The sequence below is a fragment of the Hakea prostrata genome, chromosome 9 (genome assembly GCF_041222555.1).
Source record: "Hakea prostrata isolate BN-2017 chromosome 9, UWA_Hpros_2, whole genome shotgun sequence".
NCBI classification, from domain to species: domain Eukaryota; kingdom Viridiplantae; phylum Streptophyta; class Magnoliopsida; order Proteales; family Proteaceae; genus Hakea; species Hakea prostrata.
The window spans coordinates 33,400,490-33,419,627 of NC_142608.1; the positions used below are offsets into that span (position 1 = coordinate 33,400,490).

The 19,138-nt window shown below is 39.4% G+C and overlaps 2 protein-coding genes across 4 annotated transcripts in view; one reads left to right on the forward strand and one right to left on the reverse strand.

Annotated features, from left to right (window-relative positions):
• The window catches only part of LOC149005141 (O-fucosyltransferase family protein), a 39,086-nt gene extending 30,773 nt beyond the window's left edge, over nucleotides 1-8,313 (forward strand). For both annotated transcript variants that reach the window (XM_089168027.1, XM_089168028.1), the window contains exons 8-10: nucleotides 6,400-6,734; nucleotides 6,838-7,078; nucleotides 7,997-8,313. In XM_089168027.1, coding sequence (XP_089024153.1) covers nucleotides 6,400-6,734; nucleotides 6,838-7,078; nucleotides 7,997-8,305 — 885 coding nt within the window. In that variant the 3' untranslated portion in view covers nucleotides 8,306-8,313. The remainder of the gene's footprint in view (nucleotides 1-6,399; nucleotides 6,735-6,837; nucleotides 7,079-7,996) is intronic.
• A 231-nt stretch (nucleotides 8,314-8,544) lies between these two features.
• On the reverse strand, nucleotides 8,545-17,309 carry LOC149005142 (nucleobase-ascorbate transporter 2). Of its 2 annotated transcripts, XM_089168031.1 has the most exons (15): nucleotides 17,122-17,309; nucleotides 16,918-17,037; nucleotides 16,732-16,829; nucleotides 16,450-16,626; nucleotides 14,135-14,235; nucleotides 13,771-13,846; nucleotides 13,585-13,644; nucleotides 13,132-13,316; nucleotides 10,469-10,565; nucleotides 10,311-10,397; nucleotides 10,049-10,107; nucleotides 9,844-9,935; nucleotides 9,678-9,755; nucleotides 9,429-9,589; nucleotides 8,545-9,080 (listed from the first exon to the last, which is right to left on the reverse strand). In XM_089168031.1, the coding sequence occupies exons 2-15, from the start codon at nucleotides 17,006-17,008 to the stop codon at nucleotides 8,868-8,870; spliced, it is 1,575 nt and encodes a 524-aa protein (XP_089024157.1). In that variant the 5' UTR covers nucleotides 17,009-17,037; nucleotides 17,122-17,309; the 3' UTR covers nucleotides 8,545-8,867. The 2 variants fall into 2 exon arrangements, with proteins under 2 accessions (XP_089024157.1, XP_089024155.1); XM_089168029.1 differs by having other exon boundaries at nucleotides 16,918-17,309.
• Nucleotides 17,310-19,138: the final 1,829 nt, after the last annotated feature.

Sequence of the window (19,138 nt, forward strand, 5' to 3'; positions counted from 1 at the left end):
AAATACTACATCTATATTATAAATATTGAAGGTGTTTCATTGGGGTCTCTCACTTGAATGAGGCTTCTCTCAATCTCAATCTTCTTCCTCTCTTTCGTCTGTTTTTCTGCAATTCTTCTCCTTCATCTTCTTCATCTCAACCTTTCTCTCTGTTTTATGCCTTAATATACACAAACGTAGAAAGAGGACCTTGGGAGCAGATGGGCAGCAGTTGCGGAAGGAAAGAAGACCTAAGACAGGAGTTGCCAAATAGGAACAGGAGTTGTTAAATAAGAATGAATTTGGCAGGGAGGATTTTGTTTTGGGGTTAATTTAGGAAACTATCTACTATATGTATTGGGGAAGGACTAGGAAACTAGTTATTATAAGTATTGGGGAAAGGTAGTCAGCTAGGATCATTGATTGTTTTCAAGGCAAATAAGGGTGAGAGCTACTTCTCTCGGGTAGCTGTAGGAATACCTACTGTTGGTTGTGTTTTGAGTACTTGTGTTCTTCACTTTGCTAATTTACAATGCCTATTGTTTTACTATCTCTGTGTTGCTGAATTTGGGGTCTTTAACACTCTGATGCCAATTTGATAGGAACCTCCTAACTGGAATATGTTTATATTCTGGGATAATCAAATATAGAACACTGCAACATTTATAGAACAACGGAAATAAGAAAGAAATCTGGTTTTAATGGTGCCAATCACTCCCTACATAAAATGCTGCCCCTCTTTGAAAGGCTTTCCAGAACTCTCACAAATTAATTGATGCCTCTTAAGTTCTTCCCCTCCCCCCCTCTTATCCTTCATGAGCACCAGTTGGTTTGGTGTTCCTCATCTCTTTCCTCCACTTGTCCTGCTATAGCTGTCATGGGCTCTTGTCTTAAAGCGTATACTCTTTTCTACAATCAGTTGGGAGTGGCTCTCCAACACCTGGAAGGGGAAGCTTTCGAGTATGTTTACCGGAAAAGATGGCCAGAAGTTAACTGATCAAGCTTCAAGGAAGCTCTAAAACTTGACTTCGATGATGAAACTGAGCCTAGAAATGCTGTTGCTTTAGAGAACAATGTCACGGGTGTGGGCTTTATCGGCCATGTTGGAACCGATAGTAAGATTGAGTCGAAGACCTCGGAGAGGCTGCAGGTGAAGTTAGCTTGGGTGATGGCTGTGGAGTGGTCGACCACTGTCAGTTGGCGGCGAAGGTGACAATGGCAAGTGCCAAATTGGTAGAGTGTGAGAGGTCATTCATGCAGGACTTTGGGCATTGGACTATTGGAGGTGACAAAGGAAAGTCGGACTAGAGAGAAGAGTGGCTGTGTGGCACGACCTTCTGTAAAAGCCCATGGGGTGAGGCTGGAGGTGAAAAGGAAAGTCGTTGCCGGTTGCAGCACTGGGAGTGGAGGAACCCTTTTTCACAGAGTCACGGAGTGAGTTTCTGATTCAGTTTTCCCATGCTCAATTAAAAATCTTCCAGTACTTTGAGGCAGCTAGGGTTGGTGGCAGAATTCAGGCAGGAATTTGTGGCTTTAACCGTAGCTGTAGGTCCTCCAGATGAAGAGTTGTTATCAGGAGTTTCCTTGCTGGACTTGCAACTGAGATACGAGCTAAAATTAAGTCATTTGCACCCCTTGACCTGGACCGAAAGATGCAACTGGCCCAGGGAATCAAACCTAAAATTGGGCCTTAAGGGGCCCAAATAAAACATATACCCAGCAGCCCAACACCCAAGAATGGCACACCTAGGGCGAGAGCCGAGCCCCTGTAGGGGCAATTTGGTCATTTTCCAGCCCAAATTAGCCGCTGATTTTATTTTCAGAAATTTTGTTTTATTTTTCTGAGTCCAGTTCTATCTTGAAGTCCTATTTTCAGTTAGTTGTTGAGTTCTAGTGTCATACAGAGTCTTTCTTTTAAGTAGGACTCTATGGATAATTAGGTCTTTTATTTCAAGTCAAGTTCTTTTATTTTTTGTCACTGTTATTTAATTGTAAAGGGTATCCTAACTCATAAAGGAAACCCTAGTTGAGTTAGTTTCTGGTTCTTAGCTGAGTCTAAATCAATTTCCCAGGTAAGAATCAAATTCTTTCTTTCTTAATGTAAGGCTATAAATAAGCCATTCTTTTCATTGTGAAAACAATCTGCATTGAATAAAGATTGAAGAATTTTTGTTGGAAACAAGTCGTGGTTCTCTTGGGAGGGCCATGATGGATTTTGTAGCTTCTTGCCTTCAATTGTAGCTACTATCTTCAAGATTCAGCAGTCCTCTTCTATCTCCAGCAGCATTCCAAGTAAGTGCACACACCCCAGCCCCCTACCCCTTCATCCTATAGCCATCGCAGCCCTCCCCCTTCTCTCCCCTTTCTTGTACAACCCCTAGGACCCCACCCCCCACACCAGGGGCCCCTGGCCCCCCATTGCAGCCCCCTACTTCCCTTCACCCTTCCTTTGCAGCCCCTCCAATCCTCTCTCCTAACCCCTGCATTCCCTCTAAATCCCTCCCCACTTTCCCAAGACATTGTGGCACCCCCCACCCGTTTCTTTCCCTCTTGGCTCCCTCCCCTACCCTTCATCTGATTCGCAGCAACCCAAAAACGGGAAAAAGAAAGAAAAAGTGAAAAAAAAAAAAAAAGAAGAAGAAGAAGAAGAAAGGAAAAAGAAAGAAGCTAAAGAAGGGGGGGGGGGAGAAAAAGAAGAAGAAGAAGAAAGAATTGAGAAGGTTTCCAAAGATTCATTCCAAAAACCCTAAAATCTTCTTTATCTTTTGTTTCATCTGGGAACCATCCCCACAAGCTTCTTTGAACCCTCCCATATGAATCCCATTAATCCTAGGGTAGATTTTATCCTTCAAAGTCATCCCATGTGAATTTGTAAGACCCTAACTTTTCCCTAACCACCTAGTAGGACCTATTTTATCTCCTTGTCCATCCCTACAAACCATAATGATCCCACCATATTTTTGGTGAATATTGCTGGAAGATTCTGGGCTAGCCCTAAACTTTTGGGCATTGTTTCAAAGAATCCTAACCTACATCACGACTACTGAGTCATCTTCCAGTAGCCCAACCTTGATAGCACTGTCAACCATCGCAGAAGCATGACTCCTACTTGCGTGACTTGTAACTGCGTCGATTGGAAGAGTTAAGGCTGTGGAGGTGGTTCAGTACATCGAATCTACTTTGAGCGCGGGAAATTAGAAGTCCACATGTCCTGGGATATGTTCACACGGGAAAATTACCATCGCATTATTTGGAATAGTTGGAAGGCATGTCAACAGTAGTGCTTACGTTTTTGGAGAAGATGTGAGATTTGGTGGGGTTTTTGTTGTCCTACGGCATTGGCTGATCAATTTGGCAAGCACAAAGGATCTTCAGCACTCCTCTTTGCGAACAGGGGAATATTGGATTTGGTTTTAGTCATGTGGCAATGGGAAATTGAGCAGTAGCTGATCTTAGTTTGCAGATTGTATATTTTTGGCTTTTGATCAGATTGTCACTGAAGCAGCAAAATTAAGATACTGGAGTGGGAACCAATTCAATAGTGGAGGTTTGACAACAAGAGCTCCTTATGGCGCTGTAGGCTATGGTGGCCATTATCATTCACAATCTTCAGATGCTTTCTTCTTCATGTTACTGGTCAAGGTTGTTATTCCTCGAAGCTCATATCAAGCAAAAAGGTTGTTGGCATGCAAACGTGATCCAAACCCCATTATGGCAGTAGAAGAGGTCCTAATGTGAAATAGGGACTAGGGTTTGGTTGGTTGGAAGAATGTCTTAGATCTAGGCTTAATCCAGGATCCTCTTCCGTGAGAATCAGCAGCATTCTAGGGCTGTAGTACAGTGGAGGTTTTTTGACAAATTCTAGTGGTATAGGTGTTAGGTTCAGGTTGGGGTTAGGGTAGGTTTCGGCCATGCTTGGGTTTGGGGTTGTGTTTCCAATCCTTAAACATGCTGTACTGATTTTTTCTGTCAATCTATCCGTTCAGCAAATAACTGACTCTTCTATCTATCAATATGTATGGTCTTGGGCTATCAAGAATGATTTTCCTTAGAATTTGGCCACTTAATCGATCCACTAACTTCTACTATGTTAATCGCACTACTGTTGGACTTATGGTTCTTACTTATAGTGACAATTATGTCTCATGATCAAGGATGCTTGTAATTTCAGAACTGTAATTTGAATTAGGATTTGAGAAATTTGGGGTTTGAAGATTTCTAGGGTTAGAGTTCCCTAATAAGAAGTAATTTGTAGATCTCTAGGGTTTTATAGATGGGGATGGGCTGGAAATTGGGACCAAAGGTAGGAAACTGGGTTTATGGTTAATTCTAAAAGGGGAAGGATTTAGACCTAGGGTAGGATTCTAGTTGTATTACAAAGCTGTTGCTGTTAGGTTCTGTTAAAATTCTGGAATTTTCAGAAGCCTCCACTGGTTTGTAAGAAAGAAAAGAAGAAGAAACAAGGGGGAAGGGCTGGAATAGAAGTTTAGGGTTAGGGGAAGGTAGGGGATAAAGTATTAGTTAAGGGGGAGGGTTCCTAAGGCTGCCACAGGGGTTGGAGAGGGGCTGGGATTGTCTGCATAGGGAGAAGGGGCTGGGGTTCCAGAATCAGGGTTAGAGGAGAAGGGGGAAGGCTGTGTGAGAGAGGGGAAAGTAAGGAATGGCTAGGCTTGGGAGAAGGCTGCACTTACTTGGGGTTGAGGATGTATGCTGAACTTGAAGAATTCTGCAGAATTTCAATACGCTGCAGGCTCTCTGTAGGGGATCCATGACCTCTCTAGCTTGCCTCCAAACCAATCAATATTTTATTATTCAAATCAATGTGCTGTTAAGGTTTGAAGGTTTGTTTATAGCCTACTGAACTCGGACTCACCTTTAGAAAAGAAATCAAACTAGGACTCTACTTGCAATTCAAATCAAATTAAAACTCCTACGGCTTCAACTCACACTAAGAACCTTCATAATGTACTCTAGAGGATTCCAGTTTGAATTCTAAGAGGAGTTGTAGATTCCTTGCAAGGAGTAGGACAACTCTACTGGACTCCTTTCACAAACTAGGAATCCCACTCTAATCAGGACTCTTTAACTTACAAAATAAGGGCTCAAATTTAAAACTTAAAATAGATCTAGGGTCCCACAAACAAGAGGGACCCAATTATACCCTAAGTTGGACTCAAAGAAAATTTGCAAAAATGACCAAAATACCCCAGGTGAAATCTGGGGCTGTAGGGTTTGGGGAAGCAACCCTAGGCCCTGTGCTGCCCCTGAATGTGGTTTGCATCAGGTCCCTGAGCATGATCACATGCTGCCGCTATCCCAAGTGGAGGTGTTTTGTAAGGGTAAAGACAACTCTTGTTGGTTGGGGTGCCAGCTTTCAGTCATGGAACAGGCCTGTGTTACTTTTGCAAATAAAATTATTTTCATGGTCATGTGTTTGGTTAGGGAGAGAGGAAGGAGATCCAGTATCCCAATTTCAATAGGCTCTCACAAGAGTCACTCAACATATCAAGAAAACTTGAATTCATGGCCATGACAAGGGCTTCAAACTGTGGATAATGACACTGATCTTCCTGTTTATGCTCACATGGAGACTTTCACGGAGGGGAAGATTCCAAGGATGTTTGTTCTGAAGACGCTGAATTGCATGGTTGTGCTGCAAGCACATGAAGAACAAGCTTGTGACCACACCTCACCTTGAGGACAAGATGAGTTTCAAAGGAGGCAATAATGATAATCCCCCTGGGAAGAGAAGAGAGTATACGCTTGTAGAAGAGCCAATGACAACTGGAGCAGGACATGTGGAGGAAAGAGACGAGGAAGACTATAATCAATTGCTGCCTGTGAAGGTTAAAAAGAGGAAAAGAGCATGAGGAGAGGCATCGGTTAATTTGTGAGTTTTGGCTGAGGGGCAGCATTTGCAGTAGGGGTGACTGGTACCATTAAAACCAGATCTCTTTCTTATTTTCCTTGTTCTGTAAAAGTTGCGGTGTTCTACCTTTGACTATTCCAGAATATAAACATATTCCAGTTAGAAGGTTCCTATCACAAAATCTTAGTTAACTTATTCAAGTCAATTATTTGCATCTATCTGAAACAAATGCTCTAAATGTGCCTGTAATACCATGTCTCAATAAACTTGGACAACTTGAAACACCTCACTGTATACGTTTTCAACATGTCTGCAGTGTCTTATTCATATTTTTCATTTTTTTACTTCCAAGTCGGGATTATATACAACATATTAGGGACCATATCATGAGTATGTACTACCTCAAATCCATCGTTGCCAGCTGATTAGCAACAACGACACTTGTAACCTTTTACCTACACTTATCATATGCTTTATATCCATGAAATGATTTTGGGACATTTTGCAGAGATATTAAGATGCAACTGTGATTTTGGATCTTTTTTGGGCAGAGATTAAGATGCAAATGTAACTTCCATGCTTTGAAGTTTGTGCCCAAAATTCAAGAAGTTGGTTCTTTATTAGTTAGAAGGCTACGAAAATATGATCGCACACAGAGTGAGCTAGATAGGCAACTGCTAGGAAACTTCATGCCCAACAACCCATCTAATCAGCAACAACCTTCAACAGCACGATCAAAATATCTTGCTTTGCACTTAAGATTTGAAATTGACATGGTGGCGTACTCACTTTGCGAGTTTGGAGGTGGAAAGAATGAGAAACAGGAGCTCCAAGCCTACAGGGAAAGTCACTTCCCCTTGCTTATTGAGCGGTTGAAAAACACAACGTATGTATTTTCTGTCAAGCCTTCAAAGTACTGACCTATTTAATCAACTTTTGCTATCTAACTCCTGGGGGATACCTTGCTCCATTGTAATGATGGTGTGCAGGTTGGTTTCATCTGCAGAGCTTAGAAAGTTAGGTAGATGTCCCTTAACGCCAGAAGAAGCTGCACTCGTGCTTTCTAGCCTTGGTTTCAGGCGTGGAACGTACATCTATCTTGCTGGATCTAACATATATGGGGGACAAGCAAGGATGCAACCCTTCACTGACCTCTTCCCCAATTTGGTTACAAAGGAAGATCTCCTCACCCCACATGAATTGTTACCGTTCAGGAATTTTTCTTCTCAGGTAAACTGGCATCTTACTTCTTGCATCAGTTCATGTTGATATAAAATCTGTACATTTTGTTACTTAGTCTATAGCATTTTATTGATGTCTTCAATTTTGTTGGTCACTTGGTGTAATCACAATTTTATAGTAAGAGGTGCTACCATTTTAAATTTCAGATAACCCAGAGTAAAACATAGATGGGGATCACATATGAGTATGGAAAAATGGATTCATGTAGCTGACGACCATTTAATTAGGATAAGCTTCATGGAATTGAGTTGGCTGTAAGCATTTAGGGGAACTACTAATATGATTGGATAGGCATGTTTCCCATTCGTAAGACTTGCCTGCTCCATACTAATGATCTTGAAGCTTATTTCCTAATTGTGATTTTTTATGGTTTGAGTTGTTTAAACTAGATGATTGGATCATTGGACAATGAAGAAATGGGGTTACGGCTACTTGTATAGTGAAGGTATATGCACCCATGAACTTGGATTTTATGTCAGTTGAACTGCATTTGGTTGTTGCACCATGAACGCGAAGGGGTGCAGTGCAATCTAGATACCATAAATGTAATATCCAATTATTCATTTTAGCTGTTGCTACAAAACAAATTATGATTAACGACTATTTTTAGATAATAGCCCTGAGGGCCTACGTTAGCTTTAAAATGTAATAGGGCAACAAAATCATCAGAACATGATTGCTGTAATATTTAAGTTGACTGGTTTTTACATCGAACCAGTACATGTCCAGATGTCCTGCTTTGTAAAAAGCTTGAAAAAATAAAAATTCAACAAATTATTAACAAATTCCTGGTTCTATATACTCGTCAGGATCTAGCCTCTGCCCTAAATTTTGATTTAAAGAAATTTTCTACAAATTATTAACAAATTCTGAAGGAAGTGCATTCTGAATGTCCTTGAATGCCAGCTAGCTGCTCTGGATTTCATTGCGTGCGCAACTGCCGATGTGTTTACAATGACTGACTCAGGGAGTCAGCTCTCATCTCTTGTATCTGGATACCGAGTTTACTATGGTAGGGGTCGTGCTCCAACCTTGAGGCCTAACAAGAAGAGGCTGACTGCAATTCTTTCAGAGAATGCCACTATAAAATGGCAAGACTTTGAAGAAAGAGTAAGAAAGATGATCAAAGAAGATCAAAGGGTTCGTACAAGGGGTTTTGGTCGAAGCATTTATCGACAACCGCGGTCTCCAGAGTGCATGTGCAAGGGCGGCTAACACATTATCGGCAACCAGGTCATTTTGACGTTTTCCTGCGTAGGTCTTTTATTCATTTATTCTTTTGCCATTGATATTATCATCTTTCGCAGATACCATTCCATGAAATGATTAAGATTCTACAACTGATAGAGAACTGGGGCTATGCATTATATATGTATATAACTTTGATCTGTGGTACTTCTTACAGTTAAAGATGGCTTGATTCAATTAAATTTCAGATATCTACACTTCTCATCTGTAATCCCCTGAAAAAATATACAGACCAACATAGAAAGATAGAAACTGTATTGTGATCCATATGTTTCTTGATGGCCAGATCTCCACTCTCCATTGATGGGAAATGAACTTCCAAACTGGTCTGTTCTTGCTTACAAAAGGAAAATCTTTTAGTTTTACTGGATAGAATTTAAATAACCTGGAGGAATATACACAGACTTACCTTGGAAAATGGTAACAAAATAAAGAAAATTGGAGTAAAATATGCCAGCTGATCTTCTCCTCATCAAAATTATGATCATCATTCTACATAAAATCTCTTTCACATTTTCTGAATATTGAGTCATGAGGGAGGGAAGAAGCGGTTGAGATTAAAGGGAAGGGTATAAAATTCCTCATTCCGGCTATCTCCTTTAAATGTCCGGAATCTTGCCCACCATGGCATTCCTCTGTCTTTTGCAGTCTCCTTGTAGTCAAGTGTGTTGTCAAGGAAAACTGCAACTATTAGTGCCACAGTTGGGGAGGAGAAAAAGATGGTATTGATGAAATCATTGAACTGTAAGACAACAAAACCAAATAGCCGGTCAGCATGCACCGTTAATGAATCCTGTACCTATTTAAATTCCTAGCATCCTCTGTATAATGGTTCTTATAATGGTTCATAAGAATTATTTGATGTAAACTCCCTCTGAAGGTAGAAGTAGAAACCTGAGGCCTCAGGTTTTATATGTTGACTTTGATTATGGCAAAATGTTTTGATTTAATTCCTATTGTGCAAGAACACAGGTGAAAACAGAAAAATGATACTTATGTTGACATGGTATCGGGCTTCTGATTGTGTTGTGTGCGTGTGTCTGTTGTCAATGGTGTTTATTTTTGTAGCTAGAGGATATGGAAAACGCACCCATCCAGCCTTGGTATGAGCAGGACCATGTAATGCACTGGCAGTGTATTCACGGAAGTATTCAGGAATAGACAGCCCTAAGAAGAAGGCAACGCCCGTGATGAAGAGGTTCCTCATTGAGTTCATGTTTGTGAATTGTAAAAATGACAGACCCACCGATGCTGAAAACAGATCACCAATTTTATGGATAGTTATTACATAAACTAAAAATCAGGTAATTAAATGAAAATGAGAAAATACTATACATACCAACTAGGCCAAACAGAACGCAATATACAGCAGCAAATATGGTGAACGGTATTGATGCAAATAGTGCTCCAAATTTTCCTGTTGGCAGAAAACTAGTTTAAAACAATCTGATTGTTGTTTTGCATGTTTCCAATTCATCTATTCATTTAAAGAAGAAAATTATTACCTAAGATTGAGAAGAAGATCATAAAGCCAGCTGAGATTTGAATAACTCTGCGGCTTCCAACCCGAGTGGATCCTAGAAGACCAATGTTTTCACTGTGTTTTTTTTTTTTTTTTTCACCCAAGTAAGATAATTAACAACCAGGAAGACGAAGAAGCACAGAAAACAAATGAAAAGGATCATATCCATAAGGTGTTCCATTACTTACATAGATACTGTAGAGCCAGTTCCTGTCCCAAAAAGTCCATCTAGAAGGATCCCTATTCCCTGTTAAAACACAACACCAACTCATACATCCTAATCATATGTGTGTGTATCTATATATATTAAACCTTGGTGAATAATGTTCAAGTGCAGTGACAAAATTGATAATCGAAGATTTTGCTAGGATATTGGTATCCTTGAGTTGCCCCACCAATCGATGTACAATTCTCAGTCATGTTTTGCATATAGTTTATCTGATTGCTTACCTGCCAGCCGATACCGCGACTAAGGACATGAGCAGGAGGAGGTGTGGCACTTGCCAACCGAGATGCTACCTTATATGCTCCAGTAGACTGCCAACATAAACTTAGCATTACATCATTGAAATTATTTCTCCTTATCTGATAGACTTACAGGTCAGTACCTCAATCAGGGAGACTAGAACTGCAGCCATCATTCCAAATGCATGCCCAGCATCAAAGGTAGGTGCACCCCATTGTAGGGGGTACGGAAGTTTTATCCTGCATTGTAAGTGCGCATTCATGATTACTAAGTTGAAACATTTTAGCATGATTCCCAAGCAAAAAAGATGATGCAGTGAGGACAGTCCACTTGGGCGGGCCATAAAGAGAGGGTAATGCTAGTACAAAGGATTAGTTAGGAATATCTTACTTTTTCTAGGTCTTTTATTAGTGGATCGTAGTTGGGAATTACTTTGCAGTCCTTAGTTCTATTTTGAGTCATTTAGAGAGATTACGAGTCCTTACAAGTTAGACTAGGAATCCCAGAAAGTTTATATATGTAACAAATCCCCCATCAATGAGATATTGGTGCTTTTGAGCAATGCATACAGGATCCACATCTCAAGCTTGTTTCTTGTCCTCTTCTATTCTCTTTTCTCTTTTCTTCCTCCCAAAAATTTCTTCTACCATTCAACCGCTTTTCAAGGTTCTTCTGCACAATAGTACATTTACAACATCCCCTGGTCCATACTTCATCTAATCCTCGAATTTTCTGAATCCCCTAACTAATATTTTGTTTTCTGCAAACCCTCCGCAGCCTTATTTCACATATAGAAACCACTCATATTCAGCCCACAGCCTTCTCACAGCAACCCCTACAGTCAATCAACCTTGATGCTGATTACTCCATTGAAACTCTAGATTCCATCAACCCTAACCTCACGCAAAACCCTGAGCCATCCAAATTCTCTCAGTTTTGGATCATATACAACTTTATCACTTAACTCAAGCCCCATCAAATTAAAATTCCTAAACCTAGTCTCAACCAGTTTTGGAAAAACCTGAAGCCCTAACCCTAAGTTGCTGAAACCTCAAAAATCAGTGTTCAAGATACTTCAGCAAACCTTAAATCTTAAACCTTAGCTTCCAGATCATCTCCTTGACTAAACCTAACCATCAAACCGTGGTAACAACCTATGCTACCCCTCAAGGGGGCCCTAAACCTGTTTCTGACCCAGCCAAGCATACAAGTTCACAGTGGATCTTGGTTACTGGCCAACTTTATCACTTAACTCAAGCCCCATCAAATTAAAATTCCTAAACCTAGTCTCAACCAGTTTTGGAAAAACCTGAAGCCCTAACCCTAAGTTGCTGAAACCTCAAAAATCAGTGTTCAAGATACTTCGGCAAACCTTAAATCTTAAACCTTAGCTTCCAGATCATCTCCTTGACTAAACCTAACCATCAAACCTTGGTAACAACCTACGCTACCCCTCAAGGGGGCCCTAAACCTGTTTCTGACCCCGCCAAGCATACAAGTTCATAGTGGATCTTGGTTACTGTCTCCTAGTTGGGCTTCTACCAATTTAGGACTCCATCAGGAGGTCGGATTTAATTGGGATATGTCTGCATTGTATTGAGTAACTTAAGTACAGGAAGAAATGCATTCATAAATACTCTGTTGGATTCACAAAGATCATTGAGTGAAGAATGACTGGAAATGCTATGAACTCAGCGAAATAAAGGCAGCTTATAGACAAACCCAGAATGAAGTTTGGTATGAGTTTATTATCAGATTTTGGAGATTCCCAAGAATTAAGTTCATTGTGAGTTTTATTTTCTGATTTAGGAAGTGTATTTTTTACAGCACTGACTTGGATATTAAGTTTTCCATCAACTAGGGGAGGGAGTTGTGTGCTGTCTAAATATGACCTTTATCAGCAACCCACCATTGAACTTGTCACCCAAGATAGCCAGCCATTCACTAACAAGATGTCAGGAACTGTGCTTTGGTCATAGTTGCAGATACTTTTTGGCTAACAAATCTTTTGGGTCTGGTGGATCTATCTGGGAATGAGATGTGGGGTCCCACCGATGAGAACTGCAACAATCAACATACATGCTATGGACTAGCAGAATTCTTCTAATGGGAGAACGCAAACAAGTTGGTGTTGGCCCATGTTTATCCTATTTACCTAAATTGAATGTTTTACTTGGTTTAGGTTCCAATTTACAATTTTGTTTTGCAACTTTGATTTCTTAGGGTTAGTTCTACTTTTGGTGTTTGTTAAGATTGAGATATTTGTATATTTTAATTGAAGTACCTTCAGCAAAACATACTGAGGCAACTTGAGGAGTGACACGACTGGAATCAAAATATGGAATCACAGTTCACCTCATATCTTGCAATTTACTACTATAAGATATGGAAAAATATGGAGGCCCGAACAACCAGAGAAAGAGATGACAAGGATGGAGAAGGCTGTGCACAATGGAGAGAGATTCTTCCTCCTGTCATGAGAAGCAGACCTTTTGTAAATGCAAGAAAAATAGAAACAGAAAACTTACCTAGCCTAACAAGCCTAATTACAATAGGAGAAGGGGGAAAAAAAGAATAAAAAAAAAAAGAAAGAAATAATCTGCTCAGATATTGTCCCATTGTACAGAGATGGACCCCGAACTCGAAAACTTCAAAAAGATACTTTGATTAGTAATTAAATTCGAGAGAGAATCAAGAAACCAACCATGGTGCAGAAGAATTGTACAGAGATGGACCCCAAACTAGAAAACTTCAAAAAGATACTTTGATTAGTAAATGAATTCATGAGAGAATCAAGATACCAACCATGGTGCAGAAGAAATGAGGTTGGCCCTGTCAGTTCGGCAATGGACTTGGGTCAATACTGGGCGATGCTTGTATGCACCACTGGCCGTCAACAGGTGTGCATAAGCCCATATAACTGTGATCGATATTACAAGTCCAAATCGCTCCAACACTGGCAAATCTTTAGCCTTGAAATTTTTTAAGTACTGTGAACAAGAAAGCAAACAAAGATGTGAGAAAAACTTCTATGCTAGTTAACTTTAACAAATTTCTCTTTACTATACCTACTACAATACAATGACCATCACAAACTCGTCTGACTCACTGAATTCAGATTAAAATATTTATGGAAAGAAGAACAAAGCTATGAGGACAATTTCTCCTTAGATCCAAAACAGAAAGAGGAATAAAATTACTAAACAATGTTGGGACTAAGCAGTGAAATCAATTGATGTAAGAAATGAGTTGTGTTACCTGGGAAAAAGCAATAAATAAGATAAGCATTGGAACCCCAATTTCTGTACACCTTCCGACCTGATGAGTGTGATGAAGTGACCCAGGTTAAAAATCAAAACAAGACACATGAACATTGCAAGATAAGAAAACTAGTAACTTCTACTTTTCTAATTAAGATAAATTAATGTCATAAGCATCACTTACCAATGGGAAGCCTCTATCAAATAAACCAAAACCCACTAGTGAAATTACTGGAACCATTCCCAGGGGGCTGAAAAATCTGCAAGGTGAAAAGTCGCAAACTTTGATCTACAACTTGAGGAAATGTGGGGCAAATCATATATGCAAACAGAACCAAAGGAGGGTCCCATGAAGATCAGGGGATTTTCATTAGATATTTTACCATATAGATTTCTTCTAGACCCAAAATTCAAAATGGATATTACTTGGAGTTTTAAGGTTTAGGAGCTAAAAGGGTGCAGGGCTCAAGTTATGGTTACACCTTGATGAAAATATTGCATAATTAGAGGATCAGCTAAAATTAATTGGAAATTAAGAGTTAATATACCTGGAGCAGATCCCCCATAGCTGACTGTAGCCCAGAATAATCTGAATGCTTGATGCCACAATTAGAGCACCTTGAATTGCTCTCATAGTTTGGAGAAATCTCTAGGAATGCATTCAAGACCAACCTTGTTAATTCTTATGTTGTCAATAAAGAAAAGAAAGAAATGAATATGATAGTTGATGATTCGTTTGAAAATGACTCTTCTTTCCATAAGCACCCAGGATTGATGGGTCATTCCATTATGATTTGCATGCACACATCATGATAAAGAAAAACACTCTCTTTCACAATTAGGCACAGTTAAACTATTATTATCAACACCATTGGTGTACCAAAATTTCTTGTTATGAGAATAATTGGAAAAAGTTCTCAAAAAGGTACTGTCCACTTAGTACCAGAATTTTGTATGAAAAAGGTTCATCTACAGCAGTGATTACATACGAACTGCCCACCTTTTGTGTTCCAAATTACAGAAGCATCTACAGAAGTGTTACTGATTGGTAATCCACTTTGTTTCATCAAATACAAATCATTATAATTTTGAAACCGAATAAGATTTACAGTTTAGCTGGGTTTGAACTTTGACTGGAGCCAGGCACTAAACTATGTCAAGGAGATGGCTATTATAATGAAGAAGAGAACAAAGGAGGAGAGAGTGGGATAAGAGCGAGGGAAAAAATGTTACTGGGATTGACCTCACATGCTACACAGCTATTGAACTTTAGAAAATTCCCTTGTTTCTCTCCTTCAGTTTTCTCCCTCTCATATTTTCATGTCTTTAACAATGGTGATGGCTCTAAAGATTCCATGATCCTCCCAAATGCATACTACTTAGTTATTCTCCACTTCCCAGAGGTTGCTTAACATTTGTGTGACTTGAGTAAGATCCATAACAGACATGCAGTTTATTAGGGGCACTACAATCAATAGTAGATGCACTTCAATCCTGTACTCAAAAACATTTTCCGGTGAATCTGTATAGATTTTGAATTTGACCATGACTGCATCAAAGCTGTTTAATCCACATGCAAGGGTGAGCTTAAGTTGTAATTAGGAGCACTACAATCAATAGTAGATGCAATTTAATCCTATAATTATTGGTTTGCCTATGAATATCTGTCGATTTGGAATTTGACCATGAATAGCATTTATAGCTATATAGACATGCAATTAGCATCAAAGCTGTTTAACTCAGATGAGAAGAGGAGCTTGAACTTATTTTTCACTTAATACTAACTTTTGGATTCATAATCTGCAATGATCCATATGGCTAACTGCAACTACGGAAAGCAGGAACTTTGAATAAACTACAATTTAGTTGCTGGTGAAAGTAAAATTTGAACCAGATGGCTTATTATAATGAAGAAGAGAACAGTGGAGGAGAGAGGAAAATAAAAGGGAAGAAAAAAATGTTACGGGGATTCTCTCTGTCTTGCGCGCACACACATACATGTACTATACTACTACACTGAGTTACTGTAGAAAAATTCTCTAGTTTTGCCATCTGTTTGTTGGTGATGGCTCCAAAGACTGCGTTCTCCTTCAATTTGCATTCTAGTTCCTAGAACTCTCTTTGTTCTCATCTTCTCAGAGGTTCCTCAACAGGTCAATGCAGCCTTTAAAATAGATGCATTATAAATTTTCAGTTAATAGGAGTGCTAAGTCAATAGTAAATGCAATCTACTCTGCATTCATCTTTGGATTTTCAATCTGACCATGAATACACTTCATGGCTATGCAGAATGCTAAATAAGGCATCAAAGCTGTTTAATCTACAAGTAAAAAAGAGTCTTTCAGTTCTAGATCTTGTTTTTTCACACTGGTACCTCCACAATTTTGATTCCTAACCTGCCACGTGATCCAAATGTGAAATAATAGGTAAAATTGCAGTCCAAAATGAGCACAGAAAGAAGGTATTGCACAAGCTCCAAGAACCCTCTAGCTTTTTGACTACTGTAAATTGGCGTAGGGACCATGACCAGACAGCGTTTTTTTTTTTTTTTTTTTTCACTTTCTTATTTCAAAACCCTAGAAGGTGGCTTTTTTTTTTCCTGAACCTGTAAAAGCAGAACCCAAAATATGCTAGTACACTACGCTCTCCCATGATTTGTCTACCAATCGTTTTCGGTTCTGGTCAATGTGTGGGTCCCGTTGGACCATTCAAACTCACATTCATAGCTAGTGGAATACACCATTCGATGACTCTAGTTGGGACAAAAGTCCAAGACAGCCGAAAGCAGAGAGCGAAAGGAGGTGGAGATGAGGAAAAAGAATCCTCTGATGAGGAGTTAATTAAGCAAACCACAGAAACTAACCTGATGATCATCTCCAATGGCCCTTAAGGAAGGATCATGGATTATGGAGACTATAGGGACTAGAAATGCATGAGATCCTCCGATCACTGTTGGCAATCTTGTTCCAAAGAGTGTTTGTAAGAAGGTATTGATTCCTCCAACAAATAAAAGCGTCTGCACCACCCTCACCTTATCATTCTGATCAAACCATTCCATTACGATCAGATTAGCAATTAATGAGTTGCAGAGAGAACAAAATTTGAAAATAGATTGGATTTTTTTTTTTTTTTTTTTTTAGCTTACATCAGATCCTCCCATTAGAGGTACCAAAAAGGATGGAATCATTACAGCTGTTCCTAAAGCCAAGATGTAGTGCTGGAAACCCAGAGCAATCGCTTCCCCTGTTTCAAACACATAAAAACAAGACAAACCTTAAACAACGGAACCGAAGAGAGCAATGCAGAGCAGAGATCAAGATGAATGGTCTACCCCAAGAAGGGTTGGAGTCGATGCAGTATTCTAAGCCTTGGAGTTGATCCATTGGAGGATGGCTTATATCTTCTAACTTAGGAGCTTCCATGGCTGATACCCACTTTCTGTCTTCCTTCCCTGAAACCAAACTGGTATTTCTCAGAACAGAGAAGTTTCTTTCTCTTCAAGATTTTATTTGGGTTTCTGGATTTATGTTCTTACAGGCAAAAAAGAGTTAACTAAAGCAGAAGAAGTATTCATAATGAAAAGACAGAAAGACGGATTGGGAGAAAGAAAAAGAAAGGTGACATGAGGAAAGCAGCAATCCGAAGCAAAAGAAGGTGTTGAGACTGTGAGAGGAACGGAGAAAAAGGAAAAGGTGAAGAACAACAAAACAAGGAGAGAGGAAGAGAGGAAGAGGGAAAGAGAGGGATTTAAGGGTATAGGGGTATAGGGGTAATTAAAAATTGCAGTTGGCGCCCACTGAACTTTCTTCCTTTTTTTTCCCCTTTACTGCAATGCTGATTTTCCGTTGCATTGTTTTTATTCCTAAACTACCCCGTTGAGAAACTTCCAAACTTAAAGTTACCGTTGGTTAGCTTTCAAATTAGATTCACTTAATAAAAAAAATGTGTTCCATCACCACCATTGGTTCAGACTCTGGAAGGATCCCTATCTGTGTGATGAGAATCTTCTGTTTGTTCCCTTTTAAGAACTGAGGAGGAATTTACCACAAAAAAAAAATAGAGTGAGAGAAAAAGAAAAAGAAAATCCAAGGAGGAGAGCAATGAGGACCAAAAGAAAGAGAAATATCATTATAGATTTGCTGCTCGATTGGTAAGACCAATACATTTAGTGAAGAAGTCGTGAGTTTGACTATGACTGATGCTATATGTAATATTTCAATCTCTTATATATAAATAGTGTTTTTGTCACACAAAAATAAAATAAAATAAAACAAAAGAAAAAGACAAAAGAAATGAGTCCATTTGGGTAAGGGACATAAATCTTCTAATCATTCGGTCAATGAACTCATCTCCATTGTCCATCCATTGCTGCAATGCAAGTTATGGGTAGACTAAAGTATTCTATCCTCTTGATTTGAAAATTTTCCTAGGGATAAGAGGTAATTGGTTCACAATCTCCAAAAGAGAGAGAGGACGGCTCCACACCATTGATTTAGTGGAGAACCCTCACTTTCTTCTCTTTTCTTTTCTTTTTCAACTCCCCTAGGGGTGGCAAATTGGGGCATGGCATGGTACAAGCTCCTCTCAACTCCCAGTTGCCAACTCCTTGACCAAATCCTACGTAGGGTCTGTTACCAAAAAATGAATCCTATGTAGGGTTTTTTTACAATTTCTAAGCAAGGTTTTAAGTAATGGCAAGATTGTCATTTTGCCCATGCTTGTGTGAGGTAGTGTGGAATTAAAATCGAAGAGAATTGAAGAGGCATCCCACATGAAACTCCCAAAACTACAACCATGTCCTATTCAAGGTTTCAGTATTAGTTTTTGTCACGATTTAAAGTATCATGCAATATGGTGCAATATTAGTCGATACATATCTCTATTGGATATTGGTACTGTAGGTTATCTATTCTATTCTATAAATAGATGGGAGAAAGATCCATACCTGGATTCGCTTTGCCCAATATAGAAAGATCGTAGCGGAAATAAATTTGATTCCACGTCCTTGTTCCTCCATGAAATCGTCACCGGTAAATTTCCACCATCACGTGAAAAGGGAATAGATTCCACAATCCAAATGCCGTGTAGATGAATGGTATAAGATCGAGATCCAAAACACTAGAGAGGAAGAACTCCCAAAGCCTTCTTGCGTTTCTTGAAGAGAGAGAGAGAGAGAGAGAGAGAGAGAGAGAGAGAGAGAGAGAGAGAGAGAGAGAGCCGTCTTTTGGAAATCTCACGTATGCAATAGTCCAATCGTTACTAAAGTGATGCAATGGGTTACCAAAATATATAACCCTATATTTTGTAACCGCCAAAAAGTGAGTTTCCAATTTTGCCCTTGGGCATATTATTATTAAGAAATGCCAACATCTCTCACTTGCACAAGGGCAAGTGTTAATCTCTCTGTCAAAGTGTGTCCCAGACACACATGTATATCCCAAATATACACATTCAATCTCTCTATCATAGTGTGTCCCAGACACACATGTATATCCCAAATATACATATTTTGATCTCCCTACTATGTATCCCAGAAACATAAACCACTTGTG